Genomic DNA, 26,874 nt, shown 5'->3' on the forward strand with positions numbered 1-26,874 from the left:
ATTACAGGAGGCGTTTTAACAGGCAACGGTTCACTTTCATTTCTGCGGCTCTCGGCTTGTCACGGTTCATTTATAGCTGAAAGGAGCCTGCAATATGAGCGAAAAGTTCGTATTCCGCCACTCCCCCACTGCGGGAAGGGCTGAGTTCGCAGTTATTCTTACCCGGACCGTAACTAGAGGGGGGCAGGGTGTTGGGTGACGGTCCCGGGCGGCAGAATTTAGGGGGCAGTAGTTTTAGGCGGGCAGGGGCGTAGCCAGAAATTTCGTTCGGGGGGAACCACTTTCATTTCGGGGGGGGGGGGACCAAAGTGACAGAACAATGGATTTGGCCATCTTTTCCCCTTTTTTCGGTCATTTTCTCACATTTCGGGGGGGGGGACCAGACCCCCAAGTCCCCTCCCCTCGCTACGCCCTTGAGGCGGGGGTACAAAGAACACCATTACAAGATAGTCGAATTTTATCATTATAAATCGTTGTGGGGCACCGAAAATGATGTTTGCCCCGGACGGCATAAATCCTAGTTACGGCCCTGATTCTTAGTTTTCTACTTTCTAACACTATAAATTAACTATAGTGGGGCCTTGAAAAGTCCCGGTCGGGGGGCTTGCTACAGGATGGGGGGGGGGGGTCATGATGATATACAGATTTATGGTTTTTGACCCCCAATCTTTTCATACTTCCGATCTCCCAGTTTTGAATCCCATTTGATGAATACGTATAATTCGTGTCTGAAACTTCTTTTGGTCTGGGCCGATTTCTGCATTGACGAGAGGGTTTGCCCAGAGCCCCTTAATTATGTTGGGCCTCAGAAAAACCACTTGGCCCAGGGTCCCATGAAGCTCTTAAGACGGCCGGCCCTGTTAACGAGTACAGGCATCCTGGAAAGTTAGAATAGCCAAAGTTTTTAATGAACCACGCCTTTATAATTTCTAATATATCATGCTATCATTTTTATAATATATAGTAATAATTTTAAAATCAATAACGCGACGACCATGTGAAAACCATGTAACTGACATAAAATGTGCGGAAAGCCATTGTTAAAACCAAGATAATAAGCATACTATCAGGGGCGTAGCCAGAAATTTCGTTCGGGGGGGGACTACTTTCATTTCGGGGGGGGGGACCAAAGTGACAGAACAATGGATTTGGCCATCTTTTTCCCTTTTTTCGGTAATTTTCTCACATTTCGGGGGGGGGGGGACCAGACCCCCAAGTCCCCTCTCGCTTCGCCCTTGCATACTATGCTGCATTATTATTATTACTTTTTTGACATTTTCGGCAATTCTATCTTTCAAGTTGAGTCTTGTTTTGGTACATGAAAAATTGGTCAATCATTAGAAAAATGTGAACACCAACGAAAACACAACACACACACACACTCCATACCTTTTTTTGTCTATACATTTATTTACAGAAGTTGTGGGCAATCGGCAAACTTTTTTCACATAATTCATAAATAAAAAATACATAAAAATGAAATGAAATACATGGAGGAACAAACCCCTGCTTGCGAACTAATCTGGCTCACTTGAAAAAAATTTACCCATGAATTTCGAAACAAAACATTATAATTTGAGAAATTATGCATTACCAAGTGAGGTCGAATAATGTGTTCGGAATAGAATCATGTTATGCGTTATACATTTTGTTGCGATTACAACAGTGAAGAATATAAGTCAGTACGACATCATCATAGGCGTAAAATAATAGGAAATGTCGGGAGCAGTAAATAGTGGTTGGGGAGGGGTGTTCAAAACTCAATATTTGTGTAGAAATTTAGGAATCACGGAGATGCAATAAATTTAGAAAGGGGCCGGGACAGGTGGTTTGGAGGGCTGCAGAGAGCTGAGAAGAAAAATTAAGGTGTGAAGAAATAATGCTTTTATATTGACTATACACTTGCAGAATCCAACGAAACCAGGGCCGTCTTAGGGCATGGACTCACCCGGGCCTCACCCCCCACATTTTGCAGCAGGTTCCCTAGGATGGGGTTTTTCGCAGGCCTCCGGCTACATTTTTCACAGACCCCCTTCTCTATATTAAATTTAGTGGGAAAAACAAAAAATGATGAAAACCATATCAGGCTCTGTCAGTCCCACTCTTGTGAGGGTTCATGCCCGGGGGTCTCATGTACACAAGTGACTCCACCTTATGATATTTTGTATAGTGCAATAAATTTTTAAAATAAGTAGGAAATATGTAGGCTGTTTATTTCCTGCTAAGTGTAGGACTACCATAGCATCACTTTGCCTGAGGGGCCCATGATGTTGATACGGTCCTGAATAGAATTCGGATTAGTGGGCAGCTCAATAAATTCTAAGCCAGTGGTCTGGAGGCCAATTTTATTTGCAAAAATTTTCATTCAGTATAAATTCACTGAAAAAATCAATTCAATACGTATAAACGATCTTGCTTCTAGATGAGGGTCGAAGACTCAGGGGCGCCACGAGAAAAAAAATATTCGAAGGGGGCGACGGGCAAAAAAAAGGAAAGAGAAACGCTGCTTTATATAATAACATGCGCACAAAAAGTGCTTAACTAGTTCTTTTGTGTAGCTTATAGAGTGTAGAAAGAAAGAGTAGCTTTTTTTTGCAGGCCTTTATGTTTTTTGTTAAGTTTTTTGAAGTTCACCACTACAACTGCTGCCGGCACACTACGGTTCACAACAGAACCATTCAGTGCTTAACAACAGTTTTAATTGTCCGAAATACACGAACGATGTTGTTTGTTCACTACATCTTTACCGCGGGATATGTGATTGTGGTATTTCTCGGACACAAAACTAGACGCATGGAAACGGAAAGGTGTCAAAAAAGAAAAAAAAACCGCTCTTCTGTGCCTGCCACCCGTGTTTTTGTGCACTCATTCGCCATATGAATATGCATCTTCTTTGCGTCGTCATATTCCCACAATAAGCCGGAGAGCTTTCATGTCATTTTCTTCGTCCCCACATAAGTAGGGGACGAATGTTAAGTAGTTAAATATACTGTGTCAAGTATCTCATCACAATAGTTAACAAATCCCTGGGAACCTTTCATTCTTCAACTAGGGAACTTCAACGCTAGTCTAGACTAGCGTCCCTCAGTCGGCATCCACACAAGCACCCCATGTTGAAACCTCGATAGGATAAAGAACTACTGAAGGTAGGACACAAAAGCAAATATTTACAATGGCTCCGTACCCGGGACCATTCCTATGCTCTTTCCCCCTTTGAAGCCAGTTTTTGATTTTTAAAAGGCTTCGAGTTTGAGTCTGCTGGTCGGTTCCCCAAGGGGTTTCGTCGATTAACTTGTCTCGAGAGAACTCCCAAAATATAAACGTCTTGATCAGAAATTTAAGCTCATCTGTCCCTAAGTAAAAAAATACATTAAACCAATATGCAGTGTCTGTTAGGGTAAATTTCATCTATGCGTTGATTATGCATAATCGCCGACCATTTTGATGAGTTTGATAAATTTCGTTCAAACATGTATTCCGAATTTATCACATTCACCGTAACACATAAATACCGTAATATTTTAACTTTAAACGTTCCTATTTAGCACGGATGGAATATATTAGAATTCTACATCAACAACAATCAATACAGTGTACTCAGTACACGCATACTTAGAAATAATCAAAATATTAAGAAACTAGTAGGCAGCAGTGCCAATTGAGTCACTGTTCATTTCGAAGTAGATTTTAGCAGGAGGCAAAGAAGACCGGGAAGGGGGGACTAAAAGGGAGTCACCAATGAAATTCTTGTGGGGGAGGTGGAATTAAACAGTAAAGAAAACTTCTGAAGAATTTCTTTTTGCGATCCAAGCAACGTCTATATAAAACCCTTAAGCCAGTGGTTCTCTAAAGCTTTTTTTCGCCTTCGACTCCCTTAGACTCAGTGTCTATCCGCGACTTCTCAAAGCAGTCTGAGAATCGCTTCGAAGCATTTAACAAGTACACATTAATAGCACACCAGCTTTCCGCGGCGCCCACTTTGAGAACCACTACCTTAAGCAAATGATTCGTTTTTCTTTTAGTCACTTGAAAAATCAAAAATAAGTGACGCACATTACACTTCCTTCCGTGGTAAGTTGGTACGATTGTCAATTGCTTCAGCATAGTCTCCCCACGTTTTTCTTTTACCGCCCTCGTCTCAGAGAGAAAACTTTCCTCACTGATCCTGAAACTCCTCACAGAGCGAAATTCACTATTAGAAAAAATAATTCTATACAAATCCATTTTTTCGACCCACAATGCTTTACGTCTCATCGGTGTTCGCCCACGAACGCAAACTAAATATAAAAACCCTGCAAGTGAGACAAAATAAAATCCTTCGACAGCTAACAAAAGCACTGGTTCCTTCGTTACATCAACATATGAACGGACCTTCAACTCTCCCATATTTGGTCATCCGTACAAGAATTAAACCTCAATCAATTTGACAGAATGGGCAACTCACAACACCAACATATAAGAGACGTTGGGGACTACGACATGATGAGATTTGGAAATTTCGAAGGCCCAAACAAATTTTGGACCTCCCTTAGAACGAACTCTAATTCAGTTCCACTGAACACAAAATTGCAAATAAATGTGTTCAACCAAGAAATACATTTTTAATCAAACAAAAACAATTCTTTTAATCGCCAACCCTCTAACACAGGAGTTCTCAGCCTTTTTTGACTTGCGGAGCCCTTCTCAGTATATAATTTTTATTGCGGAGCCCTGTATGACTTGAGGAGCCAGATTTATATATAATTTTTTATGGCGGAACCCTTTATGCCTCTTTTTTTCATGTATCAATCTAATTTACTGATTTATTTTATTTTCTTTGAGTCACCGCGGAGCACCGGTTGAGAAACGCTGCTCTAACAAAAAGAGGGTGGCCAACAAAAACAGCTGTCTACATATAAAAAGCCCCAACTGAAGGTACGAAATGTTTGAAAAAAAAATCCATTTAAAAGAAATAATAATAACAAAAAAGTAACGCACTTGCTGACAACAGGAGAATAGCACTTCGCTCGTTGTCAGCGGATCATCGCCCATGAATTCTTCCTCAACAAAGGGCGCTGATGATCGGATCGCAGAGACAAATTTATTATTATTAGTTCACAATACAACATTATTTAGTTTACAGTACAACAATAGCATCGATGGCTTTCCCTCGATGCACCAAAAAAGGCTTAAGTAAAAAGGCTTAAGTTGTAATGTTGTCATCCGTGGATGGCTCTCCCACCGAGACCAACAATTCAAGCACTCTTCCGCGTCAGAGGGCCCTGCAGAATGAGAAACAGTTCTCTCCTATTGTAAATATATGCTTAATCAAGTTTGAAATTATTTTACCCAGGAATTTGTTGAACTTTGCTCAACATGTATATAAATTTTTTTATTGTGTCAACAACAATATTGCCCCAAAAGACCGACATCATTGAACCATGATATCATAAATTGCTACTTCATTAAATATTTTTGAAGCAAAAGCGCATAATTTTTTGTTACTTTTGATTTGTCACTGGCAAAATTTTCACCCCCTCCCTTGACATCATCTTCCCCCCACTAACAATAACTAACCAAATTTTCCTCCTATATATTCACCCACCTCCCACTTTTTCTTCTATTTCCTGAAAATGACCAGAAAAAAAAAATTGTCGAAGCTCGCATTAGTGAGTACATGATGGAAACTTTCTCCAATTGTCTTTTCGACACCTTTTTTTCTCTATTCTCTTCCAAGTGTAAACATTTTTAATAGAAGGTTGTGGAGCGTTTTATCTGCAAAATTGTGTTAAAAAGTGACAGTACCAGACAGTTACCCGGATTTGACAAAATTTTTCTCTTTTACACAACCGCACTCACATAATACACACACACACACACGCAAATACTCACTTGCCTTTCTCCTCACACGTAGTCTCCACGAGGCTACAATTTGTAAGCCCACAGTTGACCCGTAAGGGCCAGTACCAGGAGGCAAAATTTCATTCTGGTTAGGTCTGAAACGTTTGGAACGATCCCACAGAAAATATTCTCCATCGCAGTTTTTTTCAACCTTCTTGAAAACAAGGACCAGTAAAATGTCCGAAACAAATTTACGGACCAATTGTGTCCCGTATTACACACACACAGTGTTTTCATTATATTACACTACATTACGATAATTATGGAAAAAACTTATAAATATTTATCTGGCATATTTGTCAGGTTTATACATAAAAGGCCAGTATTACACTATAAAAGTTTTGTCAAAGTGCTTGTATAAAACTTGAAAAATGCGACCAATAAACTGATCGATTGCATTTGCTCGAATGTAATCGATCAGCTTATTCGTTGTATTTTTCGAGTTTTATAAAAGCACTTTTACAAAACGTTTATAGTGTGATGCCGACATAAATCAGGTTTAATTTTTTGTAGCAATTTTTTTGGAATTTTAATTACGATCGATGATTATGCCTACTTCGGACAAATGTTTCTGATGGCAATTGATGATGTCCCGTTTTGTACAGATTATTATTTAAGATGCCAGTTTATACCGAATTTTATTTTTCTCAATGAAATATGATCATCAGGTCATATTTGAATATTTTTTTCGTGAAATACATTTTTGTTCACTGTGATTTGCAGTAGCCCTTTATTTCCACACCATTCAGCAATTTTAGCAGTAATTAGCAAATTACACTTGAAGCAATGAATTGCGACTTTCGACTAAATGTAGTGATATCTCGTGTTCATGATTGCAATTTTGTTGCATTCCCCCTCGATGATGTGGGGAACCTCGGTACAAAGGTATAATTTTATTTGAAGCCGTATTGTAATTATTAACGTCTATTTCAAAGGGTGAATAATTTTATCGAGTGTCCATGCTGACCACTTATGCCATCGTCGCGGACCAGAGGTTGAGAAATACTGCTATATTGTATTCGTAGCTATGAACGCCCCACTAATACGTTTCATACCCCCCCCCCCCGTCATTTCATGGGAAGGGGATATCACCCACTCATGGAGAAACTGGTCAAAAATGCCAACAAAAATAAGAATATAAAAACATAGAATGAATCTGCGGAAAAATTCCTGAATAAAAAAATGCAGTCGATCCCGCTTATAACATTCCAACTTACAATTTTCTACCGCTTCGTACGACTTATTTTCGTGGTATCAACATTAAGTAATTCTCGTGAAGATTTTTCCTGTTTAAAGCGTTTCTTCACTTACAACGTTTTCTCATGACAATTTTTTGAAAAACGTTATAAGCGGGATCACTGTAAAAACAAATTCTGAATGATTTGACGACTTGTAAAATGGAGTAAAATTCAAGTTATGAGGGAAATTTCAATAGAAAAAAACAAATATGTGAGATATTGCAGGGGTGAAATGGGATATTGTGTAAAACTGTAATTTTAAAAATTGTGAGTGAAATATAAGTATAATTATGCATGAAACTTGAAGACGACAGAAATTTCAATGAAAATTACATGTGGAATTGTGACTAAAAAAATTATGAGTATGAAATTATAATACAAATTATATATATATATGCATGTGAAATTTCAATTAAAAAAAACCACGATTAAAATTTCAATTAAAAAAAACCACGATTAAAATTTCAATTAAAAATTATGCAAGGGCCGCTGGGTTGCACAACCGTACGACCACAGGAGGCGCCGCTCTAAGAGGACGCCAAATCAGAGGTGAGAGAGCGAAAAAATATTTATATTGATCAAGAGAAAAATTAGGGAAAACGATTTCTGTCAGCTCTCTAAGAGGGGCAATAAATCCGAGGTGAAAAGCAGGGCCGTTTTGAGAGCATCTTGGTACTCCCACCCCAATGCAGAGCAGTAACTAGATACCTTTTGAGCCGGGACAAGCTTACATTTCTGTGCCTCCGTGTAATGTGGAAGGAGCAGTTAAAAGGTGGATTCGGCTTCCCCACTAATCTAGCACCCGGGTACCGCACCCGCCTACTCCCCCTCCCCTTTGTTGCAGCCCTTCTCCATCTGACTAAAAATTTAGGCCTACCTCTTGCCTACGCCTACTATTAAAAAATGTAACATCTAATTTTCATGAGACTTCCTCTGAGGGACCTCACGAACACCCCCCCCTCGGGGACGTTCCCGGGTAGGCCCGTGCGTAAGACTGCACTGGTGAATAGGCAAATAATAACAAGGAAAAAGATTTCGTGTCCCCTCCAAAAGGCGCACCATATCCAAGGTGAAAGAGGGAATATTTAAAAAAAAAACAAAAAAGAAGAAAATGATCTCTGTCCACTCTAGGAGGGGCGCCGAAATCGTGAAGAAAGAGCAAAAAAAAGTTTATTGACTGCAAAAAAAATTAGCGAAAATTCTTTCTGTCCACTTAGGAGGGTGCAAGGGTGCAATTTTAAAGAACGACGCAAAAAATTTGGGGAAATGATTTCTGTCCGCTGTAAGGGGAGGGGGGGGGGGAGACAAAACCGAGGTGGAAGAATGGAAAAAAAATTAAAGAACCACAAAAAATGAAGGAAAACGATTTCTGTCTGTTCTTAGGAAAGGCATCAAATCCGAAGGGAAAAAGTCGAAAAAAATTAGGGAAATGATTTTTTGAGGGGCGAAAAATCCGTGATGAGAGATAGAGCAAAATAAAGAAAATCTTATTATTCAAAGAAAAGTTAGGGAAAATGGATTCACTCCTCTCTAGGAGAAAGTCCACATCTCTCCGAGGTGAGAAGGCGAGAAAAAGAATTTTAAATTACCAAAGAAAGAGAAATTTAAAGAAAATTATTTCTATCCTTTCGAGGAGGGATTTCTATCCTTTCAAATCCGAGGTGGAAGAGCTAAAAACAATTAATATCGATCAAAAGGAAGAAAAATTGGGTAAAATGATTTCTATCAGCTCAAGAAGGGTAACAAATCCGAGGTGAACAGCAGGGCCGTATTGACAGCAATCCTGGGACCCCCCCCCCCCAATCCAGGGACGCAATTAGAACTTTTTGAGCCGGGTCAAGCTCGCATTTCTGCGCCCCCGTGTAATGTAGAAGGAGCAGTTAAAAGGGTGCATCCGACTCCCTCACTAGTCCAGCGCCCGGGCACCAGACCAACTTACTCCCCCCCCCCTCGCCTAGTTGCGGCCCGGCTCTATCGGGCTAAAAATTCCGCAAAACTTTTGAAAATTTTATTATCTCATTCTCACGAGGCCTCTACATCTGAGATCCTCCGGGGATCGCCTCATAAGACTGCACTGGTTAACAATTGAAATAACAATAATAATAAGGAAAATAATTCCGTCCCCTCTCCAACTTGTGCACCCAGTCCGAGGTGAAAGAGCAAAAAAATAAAAACGTAAAAAAATAAAAATATATGTAACAAGCAAAAGGGGTGGGGGAGAAAGAGTGGCCAACGCGTTCTTACTTCTTAGAGGGGAAGGTGTGGGACATGGGAAAAAACCAGTTCTAACAATCACAGAAGGCCTTTTAACAAGACACAGCTCATTTGAATTTCCACGGTTCATTTGTAGCCAATAGGAGCAGGCAACACAAACGAAAAAAGAAGCGATTCACGGGTCATTTCCGACCAATTACAAGAAGCGTTTCAACGGGAAACGGTTCACTTTCATTTCTGCGGCTCTCGGCTTGTCACGGTTCGTTTGTAGCCAACAGGAGTCGGCAATATGAGCCGTCAGCCGTCACGGTTCTTTTCACAACGTTTTCAAAAGCCTGCTTGTTCTTGGTAGTTTCTTGTATGCGATGGAAGTGTAAGAGCCGCTCTTCTAGACGGTTCATGAGCGGATCGCCCATCACTACATTGAACGCTTTTCACAGACGGATGGACCACGTCAATGTCGGTCATCCAAAAAATTCTTCAGTGATCAAAGCTGTCTTTGCCCGTGTAAAGGTTGTTTATAGTTATTATAATTAAAAACAATTCGTTTAAAATAATGGCCGGTATGCAAGCATTGAGGCTTTCGTGGCTGAGGGCGTCTTCATCCTCGCTGAGGGCGTCAAATTTCATGCTGTTTCAGTCCCGGGGATACGCCGCCGAGGGCCCTCAAATGGCTTTCACCTTCGCATCCCCTTCCGAAGTGAGACGGTTTTTCAACTAATTATCTCCGTTTATACCTAAGCACTTATCTCTGTATGTATATATATATACACACACACATTAAAAGGTTAAAGCCAGGTTTTCCTAGGAGCTGGTTTTCTGTTCGGCGTGCAACGTAAATCGCCCAGCGCGACGCGCCGTTCACCTCACCAACTGGGAAAGTGGTACGATTGTTTTGATACATAGCGCAACACGCCGGCGCTTTACGTCGGTCGTGATTCGCCGACTACTTCTGGACGAGTCAAATACGTCTTGCGCCGAGCTTCTGTTCACTTTTGTTGTGTTTTCTTTCCCTTCCTTTCTGTCTCCCTTTTTTATACGTGCAAAAAATATGTGGATGTGCAGACAACAGAACAGGAAACACAAACGTGCAGCGTTTTAAAGTCAAGGTTCTGCTGCAGCGAAAAATAACCCTATTCCCGAGGTATTTTTATACACTGCAGCTGCCTGATCTAACTGTGAAGCAAGGCCGTAGTGAGGGAAGGGACTTGGGCATCTGATCTCCCCCCCACCCCCGAAATGTGAGAAAATGACCGAAGAAAGGAAAAAATATGGTCAAATCTAGTATTCACTTTCGTCCCCCCCTCCCCCGAAATTAAAGTGGTACCCCCGGAACAAAATTTCTGGCTATGGGCCTGCTGTGAAGTGATCTCTTCCGAAACTACACAAACATTTTTACTCATTTAAAACCAAATCAAGGCCTTTTCCTTTTGGAATGGAACAAGGCCGCCTCTATCGCCGGATCTAAACCGAGACACCCCTCAGGCTCTATCACACAGGGTGTTTTAAGTACATTGTCCCATGGGAACTTAGGTGCCTTCACTGTATCTAGACTTTCCTTTCTTTCAAACTGAACACAACTCGGGTCTATCGCCATCTATGGGCAATTTACTACCTAGTGAGTCGTGCTGGAAGTGTTAGTGTGTGTACCTAGTGTTATGTCTGAGTTGCCATCTAGTAGATCTATTTCAGAAGTGAAGTGGGAGTGAAGCATAATGATTGAATTAGTTGTGTTTGTGTCTGTTTGTAGGTTTGTTGCTCTCTGTGGCGAGACTTTTTAAAGTGGAGATGTGCTTCCATTCATTTGCACCTCAAAGTTGGGAACCGCAGAAAACCAACTTCAGCTGACCACCGCTATGGCAACGGTGGGATTCAAACCCAGGACCTCGCGATGCTTGTCCATCATTATGATCACTCGACCACCACAGCGGTACCAGATCTAGACCGACAGCATAGAGCTATATCCACTATGGTGGTCAAGTGGTCATAGTGACGGATTCACAATGCGAGTACCCAGGTTCGAACCCTACCGTCACCATAGTGGTGGTGGTGGCCAGCTGAAGTTGGCTTTCTGTGGTTCCCAACTTCGAGGCGCGAATGCAAGCCGGTCTCCCAGTTAAAACATCTTGCGGCAGAGAGCAACAGGCCTGCAATGGTACAATTATACAATCATTACACTTCACGCATAGTTAGAAATATCGATGGCAGCACTGCATATTACAAGCATTACACAGAAACAAACTTTATGTAAGATTCGCTACATTTACACACACATTCCAGCATGCACCAATTCGTTAAGGTCTGCAAAGGAATATGGGCGAGGTGCATGTCTGGTTTAGTAGTAGCATAGGGTTTTGCTGAACGAAACAGATACTGCTGTGGGAGAAGTAACCCTGCACATTGTGCTTAATTATTATATAAGTCTAACTGCTTTTTAAAAATTCTGTCCTATAACAGATGTCGGGAGACTATAGTGTTGCCATTTTTATAAGACTGCGTTGAAATGCATTTTTGTATGGACTGATCAATAAATGTTTCTCTGTAGGTGTTTTACAACAAATTGAATGTGCGTCAGGTTGACGTCCCGTCGTACAGCGGCAGTTTCGGCATACTTCCTAATCATGTGCCCACATTGGCAGTCTTGAAGCCCGGTGTCGTTACAGTCTATGAGGAAGATGGGAATTTGAAGAAGTTTTTTGGTAAGAATCTTCATCATATTGGTTGATTGTGTATTTTTGTTTTTTTTAATATGTTACTCTCTCTAGCCCAGTCATTCCAAGAACAAAAACGGACTTGGAAACATCTTGTTGTGTGACGTCAGGCGCAGTCGTATTCTTTCTTTATACATAGGAGCAGTCTCAAGAACTGGTATAGTAATTGTGCATCTTTCTCGCCTTCTTCATTTCCAGCTAAAAAATTATCCGACCGTAATTTTCCGTGTTTGAAACTAGGGAGACGTGGTTTGGTGCACATGTATAGACGAGGCGATCCTAGTGTGCATGCTTGAATTTTCTCCCACCTATAGAAGCTACCAGTCGCCGGCAGACCGCAGATGAGTGAGGGAGTGTAAGTGATCGCTGTTGCATTTAAATTTTTTGACAAAATGTCAGGAACAATCCGAATAACGCTACAGCATTAATCTGAATGGAGCTGCCGATTGCTATGCAGAATCTCTTGGCGGTACTTCTTTTTTCTTTTGATGATTGTTGTGCCGTACAGTGCATACTCGTGATGAACCATGCTACTAGAGTCAAACGACTGTCAATGTGATTTTGACATTGCATCTTCTAAAGACCAAATCGTCAGTCAAAATAGAATTAACGGGTACGATTCTAATGCTTACCTCACCTTCAAGTGCTCTGATTATGATTCAGTGATCCTGCATCATTAGAGCCCTTGATTGGTGAACGACGATGTCATTTATTGGGCCTACCAAAACGTGCTTCACCATCTTTGAAGTGGTTATATCACGCTTTTATCTGTGTGGTACCCATTGTTTCATCACAGGAGGCCCGTTGAATCTTGCAGATTGCTTCCACTCTGGAATCACCAAGCTTCACACAAAATTTAATGCAGTAGCATTTTTCATGTTTTTCCTGCCATTTTATCAAAGAAGGAAATGCAAAAAAGCTCACTTACTCTTGCATTAGGATTGCCTACATATATCGTAGCTGTTGACTTTGGAGAGTGAGAATTAGGGAGTTTTTCTCACTGGGATTCGAATTCCATACAAAAATAAGTATAGAAGGGAATTTTAAAAAACAATGCACATATTTTTGATCATTTTCGTCGCAGTCATTTTTTGCACACAAGGGTAATTAGACAGAGACCTACAATTTATTGCTGATCTTGAATGGCAGCCTATTTTATACTCACCGAAAGGTATGCTAACCCCTTGTGTGGGACCCCCTGGGGTAGAAATTTTTTTGTGATGTTGCTGTTGTACCGCTGTGTCAGGAAAGTTTTTGACAAGGGTGAACTGGGTATCGAACTCATGACACTTCTATACATTTTTTGGTACTTCAGGCGAGTATCTTATCGACCTGGGCTACTGCACCCCTCTTTGTTTAATTTTAATAAAAGTAAATCTGTAGATTTCCTCCCCCCCCCCCCCCCTGTCATCGGGCCTGAAACATGACATAGACTCAACAGTACATATGGTCAAAGCAATTACAAGTCATCTCGCCAATTTCTGATGTCGAAAGGCGGAATGAGCGCTGGCTATTTAACGAAATTTGTCTTCCCTCCCCTCCCGAAAATAAAGTATTTTTTTGATGCCATGACAATTCACATTACACTTGTGATGTCATTTCGGCAATTAAAAATGAAAACGACAGCACAGCCTTTCTTTCTGCAAAAAATTATTTGGGAATAATTCCCCCCCCCCCCCCCCCCCCCCAGTAGTAAGGATTTTTTACAATCACGGTTGAAATTCGGGAGATATACAAATTTTCCGTGAGATGAAGTAGAAATTCGGGAGCCCTGGCTGATTCAATACATGTATCGAATCAAGCCTCCCTATTTTCATTGGTTTACCACAGCAAGAATTTTGGTCTGATACTTTTTGAACAGACCTCGTATACAAATATATCCCATCTTTTATCCACTAAAAACATTTTGTTACAATCGGTAACAGGAATCGTGGTCAAAAAAAAAAAGCAAAGACAGGCCAATGTCGCTGAACAGAGTGCCAATTTGGCTGACATTTTCCTATATTTTTTAGCCAAATCGCTAGAAATATTGAAAATGTAGAAGACCCATAAAATACTGCTCATGATCCTACAATCTCCAGTTAGTACTTACCAATTATCCCTGGCTACTTGCTTTTGTGTAAAACTTAAATGTCCCAAAACAGAAAATTCAGAAATCTGCGTGAATTTTAAGAAAAGTGTTGAAATTGCTATTGGGGGGGGGGGGGGGTTTACCTTTTATTACCAGACGCACCCCGCTCCCCATCTGATACGGACATCAGAGCGATCCTGAAGGTCGGATATGCCTGGAAAATGTGATTTTTGCCATAGAACATTTTCAGTCAACCATGGGCTTATTGCAGAACAATGCAAAACATTCAGCTGTGGGGCTTAAATGGTATTATCTGTCAGTGGCATCGATGCTCATTTTGGAACATTTTTTCATTCTCATCTGTCTTAAATTCATAAGAAATTTCTGTTTTTGAATCTAAAATTCTAATGATATTTACATTTTCATGTTTGCAGTGAGCAGCGGATCCATCACAGTGAATGACGATTCGTCTGTGCAGGTTCTTGCCCAGGAAGCAGTCCCTGTGGAACGGTTGGACAACCAGGTATGTGTGAGAGGAAAAAATAATTCAGTTACTGTGTGATGTTATATACCACTCTTTTTTTTTGCTGTATTTATCGGTATTTTACGGCCAAAGTCAGAAGTGCGGCCAGGAGTTTTGGCCCAAAGCAGGATTGTTTGGTAACAAGCAATGATTTTGTATAACTTTTGACGCAATCAATTAGCAATAATTTGCATTACGAACAAAACTTTTACACTTAGTTTATTTTTACAATGGTTTTTCACTTTCGTTCATGCACGTGCTGTGGAATTGTACGTAATATTCTTCCCTACCTAACCGGTCAGCGTGCCTCACTTGAAAAATGTGAGAATGACTGTTTACGATGCTAAACTAGATTTAGCATTGTAACCACGCATGTGTGTGTGATTGAAGTTCTTTTTAAATTCTACTTGGAGAAAGCCGAGTTGATTGCACCATTGAACGCTACTTCAGAGGAGCTAGTTTGTGAACAGGAGCCATCAGTTGTCGAAGAGGTTGCGTGCTTGGAGAAGACCATGGGCCTGGAGGTACATGAGGATGACATTCACGAACTAGTGGTAGAACATGGCTAGGAGTTGAAGGTAGATGAAGTGATGGATCTCCATTGCAAGCAAGAGTTTATGAACGGTATCCCCGTCTGAGGAAGGGAGGTTAATCCCATTTGAAAAGTGAGGGACTTCAAGAGATGGACAGAATGTGGGAATCTGTGCAAAATTTAATAGAAAAGAACCAATAAAATAAAGCTGTAGCAAAGTGAGCAATGAATCTGTAAAACGACAATGCAGTTTCCCATTTACGAGAAATCCAGGAGGGCAAAATCAAGTGTCATTGGATAGTTTTCTTTTTAAAAGCAAACAAAGGGTCCGTAAACCATACTAGACGATAGTCCTCTCTTTCTCGTTGCTTAGAGCAAGTTAATTTGTATAAACATTATGGTACATATTTATTTATGGTGTTATATATATCTTTTATTATTAATTAAATGTTGTTTTTATTAGTCATTTTTATGTTAATGAACAATTGTGGAACGAATTATCCAAGTTTCCATTATTTCCTATGTGGGAAAGTTTGATTCGATAAATGCGAGCAATTTGAATAACGAGTTTCATTCACTGAACAAATTAAGCTCGTTAACCCAAGTTTCACTGTACCAAATTTTCTCATTCTTACCACATTTCCGAACCTTAGACTACATTCTGATGGTCTATCTGTAGCAATATTAATATCAATAATAACCTTTAAAAGAAAGAAAAAGAATGAAGAAATTAATATAATTGATTAATTAGATACCCGTACCCATGCCTCAAGTCTTGAAAGAAAAGAATCGTTAGAAAGTAGGTACACTGATGTGTCTGTGGAGCGAGAAGGTTAAAAATTTAATTTCATTAAAAAATTTATTTGGAAAAAAACTGATTTTTTTAAATATTCTGTTGCTTACCCATATACAAACACACTCGTACTACATTTAAACATTGAAAAATGTTAAAAAACGGACGAAAATCCAGATTTTATAATGAAAATCAACCTCCAGTCATTTTGACTGGTATCAATCCTTCCAGGTAGAACAAAATGTGGATTCTCTTTTAGTGTTGACTTACTATGCATAATTTTCAACTCGCACGAGAATGCGATAAAGGATTTTAAGTTTTTTTGTTCAAGGATGTGGGGAATGTTCTTTACTGGTCTTTGTTTTAACCCCATAAAACTAACCATTCGTCTAATAGCCTACCAACTCCTATTAGTTACTGAGTAATACTGATTCAAGTTCATTTATCTAGGGTTAAATTAGTGAATTGAGATGTTTAAACTAGCAATTTAGTAATTACTGTTGCCTATATAAATATTTTATTAACCCCTTACTGCAGCAATTCCAACATATCTCGTCTCCTTAAAACCCTCTCACAACAATCCCGAGCCCGGCGAGCTCTGTATAGAGCACCTTGCCTGATAACACGACGTTCTCCCCCCCCCCCCCCACATCTTGTCAATCAACTGCCAGTGGGCAGAGTCAGTTTTCGTCAAAAGTTAGGTAACAGGAAGAAAATTATTCTTTTTCCCTCTCCTCAAAAGAAAAGACAAAAATGTTTCCAAACAGCCAGCCTCGGTTTGACCATACTGTTCGACAAAAATTTGTGACTCTATACTAATCAGTGATAGCTAGCACAGTGTCACGTTTTTTCCAATGAAAAAAAAAATATCTCTACAATTTTATTGTCAATAAAAAAATCCCTACTATGTTTATCTGTAAACGGTTTTTGTAAAGGATTAGGGTCCATGCAAAAACATCCCTAATTCTCATTATCTAAAGCTGGCAGCTATGCTATAATCAGTTTTTCCGTTTCAAGTTGGTGATGTAATGGTTTTTTTCCTGTTTGACAGGCATGCAGAGACGGGTTGTCTAAAGCTCAGCAAGAACTCTCTTCTGCCACAACAGAGCAAGGGAGAGCCGAAGCGCAGATCGCTGTCGAAGTCAATGAGGAACTTGTCAAAGCTATTTCATAAATATAATTGATTAGGTATAAATGAGATAATTATCCAATTAGCTAGAGAGTGTTTGTGTTAGTTGCGCTGGATGTTGTATATAACTGAAATAAACAGAATCGGTAGAATTTCTCAATATCTGTCGTTTTTTATTCATCAAAAAAAAAAGACACATACTAATGAAGAAGTGTATATATAAAACTAAATTTTTTCATAATAACATACAAAAAGACTTCAACTAAAAAGATCCAAAGCAAAATATGTAACTGCAAAATCGCTTATTTTTATATTCCCATACTGACTAGAAAATCATAATAAAAACAGTCAGTGCTCATTTTAACGACCCTTCCATTACATCGACCAGTGTGTGTAGATATTTTCCTTTCAATATAATGACCACCCAAAACATCTGGTTTTCAGCAGATCGATGGGGGAGTCGTTATAATGAGCGTTGGCCATATATTGAGGGGAATATTTTGCTATTTTTTAATTACATGACTAATGTAAATTGCGAATCATTTCAACAATTGACTTGAGTCTTAGAATTTTTTAGAAACATTACAATGCTTAAGAAAGCGAAACTTTCTTTTTTCAATGAGTAGTTGCCCTGAAACCGATTTGTTACAAGTTTAAATGATTCACGCAGTCTTATAAGTAGGTAGAGATTAGATATTATTTGCAATAACGAAATAACTAATGATTAAAATAATAGTTCCTTTAATGGGGAAAAAAATTTAGCTTGACACTTGCACTATCGGTTGTACTGTCTATTCAGTTTGGCAGTTCAAACTATTTTCTTAAATTTTAGAACCATAACAAATGCTTTGATTTATTATCATATGATGGCGATGTTATGATCGAACCCTTTGGATACAGCAAACCAAATTTACATTATCTTGAATTTTGTTTTCAATCTAATAGGCTAGGTTGTTAAGCTACTCGCCTACTGTAGTAGAGGATATGTGTGCACACAAGTGTGTTTGATGCCCAACCAGTCATAGACAGGATCTCTTAACACTGACATACAGCAGAGAAATGGTCAGACGGCAACTGCTATTGCATAGTCTCCCCACCCATCAAAGTGGGTTAGCTCACCAACCTCTTGGGAGGGGAAATGAACGCTGCCGTTCAGGTTCAACAATAAACTTTAGAATTACTCAGCCCTTATCGTGTAGAAAATGACTGGTGCGACAAAACCTAATTTAATGGACTATGATTAACTTAAATTACAATAATATTAAATGTATAAAATTACTGTTAATGATTGACTTAAATTACACTTAGCTCATAGTTTGAAAAATAGATGGCAGCACTAGATACACACTCAGACTGTTAGGTACATTTGCACACTTCCAGCACAACTCATTCGGTTGCAAATTGCCGTGGTGATAGACGGGGTTTCTTGGCTTGAAAGAAAGAAAGCATTGCCACCAGATGATAACGCAAATCAAAATATAAATTACAGCAAGAACTTAGAGAGAAACTTGCATAAATTTCGAATTAAACACAAATAATCTAATCTGTAGTTCTTTGAATCCACAAAATCTCTCTCGTCTCATCATCAAGCAAAAACATCATTGGACAAGGATCTTTAACTCAAAGCCGATTCTATTATGGCTACAAATAATCTTGATCGAACTGTGATTTCGAAATCTATTAACCTAGCGGTTTTGCACTCAAACAGGCTCTATTTTTGACCTGAATATATAATCAATATCAGTAACAATCTAATTTGGCATGAAAAATATTCGCCATATTCATCTTAATTCGTTTATTCATACTGGTCAAGACTGAAGATTTTTGTGATTTTGAAACAGCAAGCGTAAATTTCCATAGTAAAAACGTTTCAAATAGCAATGGAGGATCTGTGTGATGCCAGACTCATGAAAACCAAAAATTACAGAAATACTATTAAATTTTTTTTTTCTTTCTTATTTTTACATATGTGATATTCTAAACATTATTGCACGCAATGATATGCATTCAGTATAATGACATGTGGATCATGAGATTCGAGTTTCTGACAATAAAATGTTACAAAGAAAGCTGTTACTGTGTAATCCTGATAATAAGTTCCTGTTTGCTTATCTGTCAGTATCGTCGGAAAGTAATGAGAGTGGGTTAAATACCAGATTCTTCTCACAAAAAAAAAAATGTTCAGAATAAATTGCAACCAAAATACTAGCGAGTTGAAAGTTTTGCAACATTTTAGATACTTTCTCTATAATACATCTTTGAAATCCTAACTTATAATGATATAATAATCCCTCTATACAATAATCAGCGTGTCAGAAAAATTCACTGACAACAATTTGCCACCAGAAAAATCCATCATGGAAAATTCACTGGCATGTTCGACATGATGAACGATTGAATGGGCAAGTGAACGAGTGAGTAAAACCAGCCTGTCACTCATTTTATGTAGCTCATTCTATTAATAATTCACTGGGTTGCTCACTGTCTCATTCACTCACTACTTCACCTAACACTAACTCTGGCCATATTGCTATGTTGCAATTTACTGCCATTAATGAGATGAGTTGGAAATGAAGGCACTCTCTACTGGTGGTCGCCTCAAGTTCTTTAGGGAAAATATCTTATTTATATCCTCCCTCGGGTTCAAACCCAGGACCGTGTCAGCAACCTTCACAGTGGTAGACGAGCATCTTACCACCCTGCCACTCGGGCGTTTCATTCACTCACTGGTCGCACTCTACCGACTCACTAGGTTGCTCACTTGCAAACTAGATTATTCACTCACTCCTGTCACACATTCAATCACCAGGTCACTAGATCACTCAGTCTACCACTGGGTGGCTCATCATGAATACTCACTAGGTCACACTCACTCATTTCTAGGTTGCTCTTTCCATCACTCGCTCACTCATTAACTACTGTACCCATTTACTGACTCGTGTTGAACTGTTGTCAGTGAATTTTCCCTAAACCATATAATCAGCTACATATCATATTAGTCTTTGCTCCCAATGCAGTTTTCATAGTGTTAATATGTCCCATCTGTAACGATAACTCCTCTCCAGTCCCTTGAGAATCGTTATCGTATTACCTTTTTCTCGGGACTGTCTAATACAAAGGCTCAACCAGGCATGGCCCCCAGAAGCCTCAATTGTGTAGGGGAAACGTGATAATGAGATTTGGTACTAGGATTTTTGAGATTAATTACCACATGTGGGATATTTGGCTATGGTTCCGTGAGGGAGGTTGCCTTCAAATTGGTGGGTTTTCTCTTGGTTGTGTGCTTCGGCTGCATTAAAATTTTTTATTGGTGGCCGGAATGTTTTTCAAGCCAATGCCTGTTACTATTTTATTTTCAATTTTTATTGGTATAATGGCTCTTACATTTGTGTTTGTTACAAATATGTATCCTTCGCTCGTTAATTTGTTCATTCTCCAATCGAATGAGAAAACGCTCCAGTTTTAACAAAAGTTTGCCTAACACCAGCGAAAGAAAAAAGCTCAGTTTCCTGCATAAAATGTGCTGCTAGAATTGTGTCTGACAGCGATCGATGGATGTTACCATTGTCAAATTTTGTGGGGTATTTAAAAAATTTTTTTTTGGTTACCCGTCTTTGATGCTGGAGATGTTTGGAGATTAAGAAATTCTGGGTCGCCAAGGAGTGAAAGCCTTGCTGCAATCAGAAATCGCAAATTTGACAACCTCAGTTACTGAATCTCAGGCAGACGTTTGCCCAGGGCGCTGAAATTTTAACATATATTCACTGACTAACCAATAATCTTAGACCCTAGTCGCACGCCCACCCCTCAAGCAGAACAAATGGGAATAACTTTTGTCAGAAGAATCAGAACAGCCCTTGAGGGTCTGCAACCAGAAGCACATGTAGGACCAAACTTTGTAGGTTAATTGGAGATTGAAAAGGGCAAAGGTAATATCTTCCAGAGAAATTTAGTGTTACTAACCTTCAAAAAACCCCAGGGTTTTGTTGGTAGGCAGCTACATTCAGCAAGTTATGGGGGTCCCAGAATATAATTTTGCTCGGTGCCCCCACCTCCCACGGTTCTGCTAAAGCATGCAGGACTACTTTTACTAAGGTAGTAATGGACCACGAAATGCTGAAATTGCTTGATCAGCTCTAAGTGTTATTCGTCATATTCACCCCTATAACTTGGCTATGGCCCTGGTTAAAGATTTCGGAATCTACTGTTTTTGGCCTACCTGACCTTGGCTGGTGGTAACTGCTGTTTGTGGGAAACTGCTGTTTCTTGAACTATCTGGTTGCTTTGCTCTGATTAACTGTGCCCCTCACTTTTCACGAAACAGATATTTCTGGATTGCTTTAGATGTGCTACGGCCAGATTCAAACTCTCAAATTTCCATGCTGAACAAAGGAATAGACTTGCTATTATTGATTATTCTGCCATTTTTAGCACAGGAGGGCTAATTAGACTAGGAGCTACAGTTTGTCAAATCCATTTGGCACAGTGAACACTTCCCCCCTCCCCCCATATATATCCCTCTGGGTGGGAAACTGCTAACCCCCTCAGCATACAGGCTGGATACCAGTGGAACAGGTAGGGGCAGATCACTGAGAATGTATATAGTGAAATGGAAGGGGAGGGGGCAAACCCCACCTATGCTAATAATACTAGATTTTTACTGTGAAGGGGGGATGGGATCGCACCAATCTTCGTTCCAAGTGTATTCGCCTATGGCCCTCAATGAGGACTTACTTTAATAGGCCTAGCAACGTACTCTGTTATCTTCTCATTTCTGTTGTACCTTCATGTAAGGAAAGATTCTGACAAGGGCAAATCAAGTATCAAAGTCGTGACACCTCTGATTGTCCTTTGGTACCACAAGCAGTAGCCCTGGACTTCTATCAGCATGACGTCAATCATAATGCATCCGAGTTCACAGCGATCATGAAAGTCAGAGGAAATCGGAAATGGACAATATTTAACATAAGTCAGGGAAATATGCAAATATTTAATAAAAGACGGAAAAGTTCTGTGAAGGGAAAAAACAAATTTGGGAGGTTACGATTTTGAATTATATTTCTTTCTTCCAGTCAGGGAAATGATTGAACAGATTTTTCCGGAAATCCCTTTAACTGGAGACAATTACTTTAGCCACATGACATAAATGCTGCAGATAATACTTGAATGGAAATATGGCAAAACTTTCACTTGCTCTAGTACCTTGATTTCCAAGTCTGAAATCTCAAATATTAGATCTTCCAAACAAAACTCACATTATAAAGTCCATACCTTTCCGGCTGTTATGCCATGTTCCAGGCTTCGATGAAGCAGACGTCTTGTCCACTACTGCGGTGGACATCTTCAGTGTAGTTTTCGGCAAGCAAGGAGACGAAACGAGCTCCTTGGATGACCATTATGCACTGACTGTCACACGGCACCCCACAATCCGAAAGAAAAAGATCAAAGGATGGTTAGAAAATCAACTACTCTAAATTCTGATTCCCCTATTCAAATTTGAAGACTCCGGTCCCCACCCACCCAATCAGAAGCCTCCATGTCCCACCAACATCAACACATCACTTGCTCGGGAGGTCGTTCTGTCTCCTCGCTTGTCAAAAACTGCACTGAAGATGTCCACCACAGTAATGGAAGTAGTAAACAACTGCTTCTCAAAGAAGCCTGGAACACGCCATAACAGCCCAAAAGGTATGGACTTTATTATGAACTCCAGCTATGAAAGCCTGCCTTCTTTTTTCAAAACTCGCATCAAAATATTGATTCAATCAATTTCCATCAAAGGAAGCTTCCCATTCAGAATCACACAGCTTGTACACAGTCATATCGAAGAATTCTTTTACAAGATAAATACACACATACACAACAATCAAAATTAATTTATCGAGAATATGTTGCATGACCTTATATAAGACTTGCTGTCGTAACGACACAAGCATAAATCAACAGATCATGCTAGATGAACCACCAAGACTTTATCAATAAAAATGTATACATATACACTGAAACAAAGGTGACATTTTCCCAGAGATTTTTCAAAACTCTAAAGACATTATTAATTTGTAAATCACCATCAGCTTAAAAACAATTTTTTTTCCAAATTTAACGAAAATATTGACTAGAGTGAAATTGAAACAATAAAAATAATAATAAAACAATTCACGCAAATGTGTGAAGCTGACGGGAGAAAGAGAAGAATGTCTTCTTCTTCTCCCTCCGTCGTCTTTGGTGTCATGCAAAAACGTGTATTAAACCTACCCGTCCCTAATATATAACAAATCACCTGAAACATCCCAATTTCTTTAAGAAAACGACTAAAGTCTTTTTAACATTACATACAATCAAGCTTTTCTAGAAACAAAACAAAAAAACCAGTTTTTTTGCTGCCGCTTCCAAAATAAACATACATCGTTGATTACATAAAGCACACAATAAGTCACAGCTAATACTGCTACATTGTTTTTTGTTTTCTTTATACACGAAAACTCACTAGCCCATGAGAAAAAAAAATCTATCACATACAGTCGATAAAAACGGGCCTCGCTTTCGCAATACATATGTATATATATATATATATAACATCGCACATACAAATAAACTACATAGCATAGAAAAACAACATGTACATATATAGTATCGGTATATATTTTTCAAATTGCTGCTGCCGCACGCTATAAGTTGTCGCAAGCCGTAGAGGGAGGAAAAAAAAAACAATTTCTGACGAGAGTCCACTTCCTCATAGCGTAGAGCAGCTTAAACAGACAACTTATGTGAAGGGGGGAAGATATTGGTCATGTACTTTTTTTGTGTGTGTGTGTGGTAACATTATAGCTGCCAACGATTTAAAAATAATTATTACACTGATAACAGATCTGAGTGAAGAGGCAGCTTTAATGGCCTGTTACTCAGTTTTGGACAAGATATCGCAACCAGTTAATGCAATGTTTCATAAGGATTTGTTTGATTGTTGAAGAGAAGTTTGCCTCATTACTTTGGAGACACCATCGACCAATTTTATTTTGTGTCATTCCTGACAGCTGAAAAATCGATATTTGATCCTGTCATAAAATTGTATAGGTGTACAGCAGGGCTGGACAAATTCCAAGCGCCAGGTCACTATGACACTTAAAATTTTCCATGTGATGACCAAATTAGTCTGACGACAGCGCAAAATTTTTAGGACTTTGTAAGTGTTTTCACCAACATAGGGGAAGAGATCACCAAGGTCTGGAAAAGCATTAAAAAACAAAAAAATTATTTTGGCCCCTTTTTTCCTGAAAAATTCTTGGAAAATTCTTTCCGGAAAAATATCCTTGGCTCCTACGAAATTTGGCTGGCTGGCGCCTAACTTTTTTTTCTGATTTGTCCAACCCTGGTGTATACTCTAGAGACATAATGTATTAAAGAGAAAAGATTAAAAACTAATTTGCTCTTTGAGTACAATAACGGAAAATATCTATAAAATATGGCACATGAATCTGAGATTCCATAGTGTTGGGCCTTAATCTTTCTCAGAAGTAGGGGGAGCTTCTGTCACGTCAGATCTTTTATTGTTTACATTAGTACTGTCTATTCTGAAATGTTGAGCTATAAATCATGATGAAAATGATTCTGAACGTTCATGAAGGCATAGAATTTGAAATGTGATGACTGAAGAACACTTCTCGGACAAAAAATTAGACTCTTTAAGTAACATGTGTAGATGCTTATTTGTTATGATTCTGTAAGTGAGGTTGCCACTAAATTAGCTGTTTTTTTTCTGTCACCAATAGTTCACTATTTTTTCAGGAATTTGTATATTTTTAATTGTTTTCGGTGTTGCGTTGATTGAATTTTGGCTTATTGTGTTTATTGTGATGACATTTGAATATTGCACTTTTCTTTCGGTGCTCATCTTTCTTCGATGTTGAGGATTTTTAGTGATTAAAACAAATTTGGGGGGTTATCAAGGAGCCAAAACTTTGGTCCAATTAGAAATCGCAAATAAACGAATCTTCATATGGAATCTTTGGAAATGAATTGTTAAAAACTGGCGAATCCCATCAAACCATTTTTCATGTCTACAGGTAGTTGGTGGTCTTGAGTACAGAGGTTTTCAATCTTTTTCTAGTCGCGAGCGCTACCTGTACCCATCATCAAAATAAGAGCAATCTTTGCAGCAAGTCTGGCGCATGAATGGATGAAATCAAGATTATTTTAATCAGTGAATACAATTTGTACAAGGCATTTAATCGGAACAGCAAGTGCTCACAAGCACGAAATCTGACATGGCATAGAGCATTATGGATGCTTTAGGGGAGCACTGTAGTGCTCATGAACGACAGGTTGAAGATGCCTGGTCTATAGTATAGGAAAACAATACGTTTGCATAAAGGTGTGCCAGGTGGGTTAGGTACAGATTGAGTTACAAATACGATATCACTCACAAAAAGCATTTGGACGTTTGATAGGGCACAGAGTGGATGAACTTGATGAATTTTCTGGTGTGTCACACATCACCGTTAAGCTGGTTAACCCTCAGTGGAGACAAACACGTTTAGCGTCAAACAGGGATAAAAAAATTCTCACAGACGTCCTAGTGTTGAGTACTTGACAACTAGGTAAGAAAGGATGCAAATTGTGAATAACACAGGCACCGCTCTTTCAATTTCTTGAATTGAATAGGCGCAGTATCTCCCTATTAGAATATAAATATGTTTACATTGGAAGAACGCAGGCGCTGGGCAGGGGGAGAGAGGGGAAGAAGACATATAATAGAAGTGTTTAAACTTTTCAGCAGGATAGATAGGATGGACCATTAGTTATTAATACACTGCAGTGTATAATAAGCAGTCGATTTAAAGGGACAATTCTGGGCTGTGGTGTCGCAGGTAGTTTTTATCTAATAGGGATGTCAATAAATGGAATAGCTTACCTCCAGGGGTTGTGAATTCTAGTTGACAAGTTCAAAAAAAATATGATAATTAAAATGGAGGTGGGGGGAAATTAGGTTTGTGTTCCCTCCTTACAAAAATCCTAGTTACATCCCTCATTAGAGGGTCTAATTTTTTGTCCTACGAGTGTATGAGAAGTCTTATGTCTTGCATTATCTTGTAACGCCACCGTGTAGGTATTGGACATGCCAATATACAGCAATATTGACACGTTTATCTGATTTAGATATTTCTCCCTCAATCTATCTTGATGATCATCATCTGCTTTTGGGACGCACATTGAATTTTGTTGGCAAGCCTAGGAACCTGAGCTGTGTTTAAATGACTGGGTTGAGACAACAGATAGGTTTCCCATCTGAAAGTACCATTCTGTTTTGGCATTTGTAGGTATGTTAAAATATATAGGGTATCTACGCTTATCGTTCTCCAATGGTTTTAGAGACAACTTTTGATTAGAAAAATATGTTTCAAATGATGCTGTTCATCATTTTAAATGCTGTTAGAATGAAAAAAATTATTAATAAAAAGTGAGATAGATGGCTTTTTTCTCAGCCCGAGATATCAAGGAAACAGTTATTTTCTGGATATGATGCTGAAGTTTGCCACAGGGCGTGAAATAAGGAAGGCAGGGTCATGTCTCCAGTGGTGTAGATGGCGGAATGCTTGCCCGGTATGCAAGACCACCTGGGTTCGAGTCCCGAAGGAGATGTGATGACTTTTCTTTCCGAGTTCACCTCAGCATCATATCCGGAAAATAACTGTTTCCTTATTATAATAAAAAACTCACAAAACGTGAATTTTTATATGGTTCCTCCTTTTCCTCTAACTTCCAATTACAAAGTTGTTGTCTTGT

The 26,874-nt window shown here is 39.2% G+C and overlaps 1 protein-coding gene across 1 annotated transcript; it reads left to right on the forward strand.

The window, feature by feature from the left end:
* Positions 1-9,604: 9,604 nt before the first annotated feature.
* Positions 9,605-17,251, forward strand: ATPsyndelta (ATP synthase, delta subunit). The gene is made up of 4 exons (XM_089254218.1): positions 9,605-10,032; positions 11,878-12,031; positions 14,549-14,637; positions 17,014-17,251. Exons 1-4 carry the CDS (start codon positions 9,889-9,891, stop codon positions 17,134-17,136), a joined length of 510 nt encoding a protein of 169 aa, XP_089110344.1. The 5' UTR covers positions 9,605-9,888; the 3' UTR covers positions 17,137-17,251.
* The last annotated feature ends 9,623 nt before the right edge of the window (positions 17,252-26,874 follow it).

Source organism: Pholcus phalangioides, unplaced genomic scaffold, assembly GCF_987345545.1.
Source record: "Pholcus phalangioides strain wild (caught in Gottingen) unplaced genomic scaffold, Ppha-v1.0 ptg000040l_1, whole genome shotgun sequence".
NCBI lineage: Eukaryota > Metazoa > Arthropoda > Arachnida > Araneae > Pholcidae > Pholcus > Pholcus phalangioides.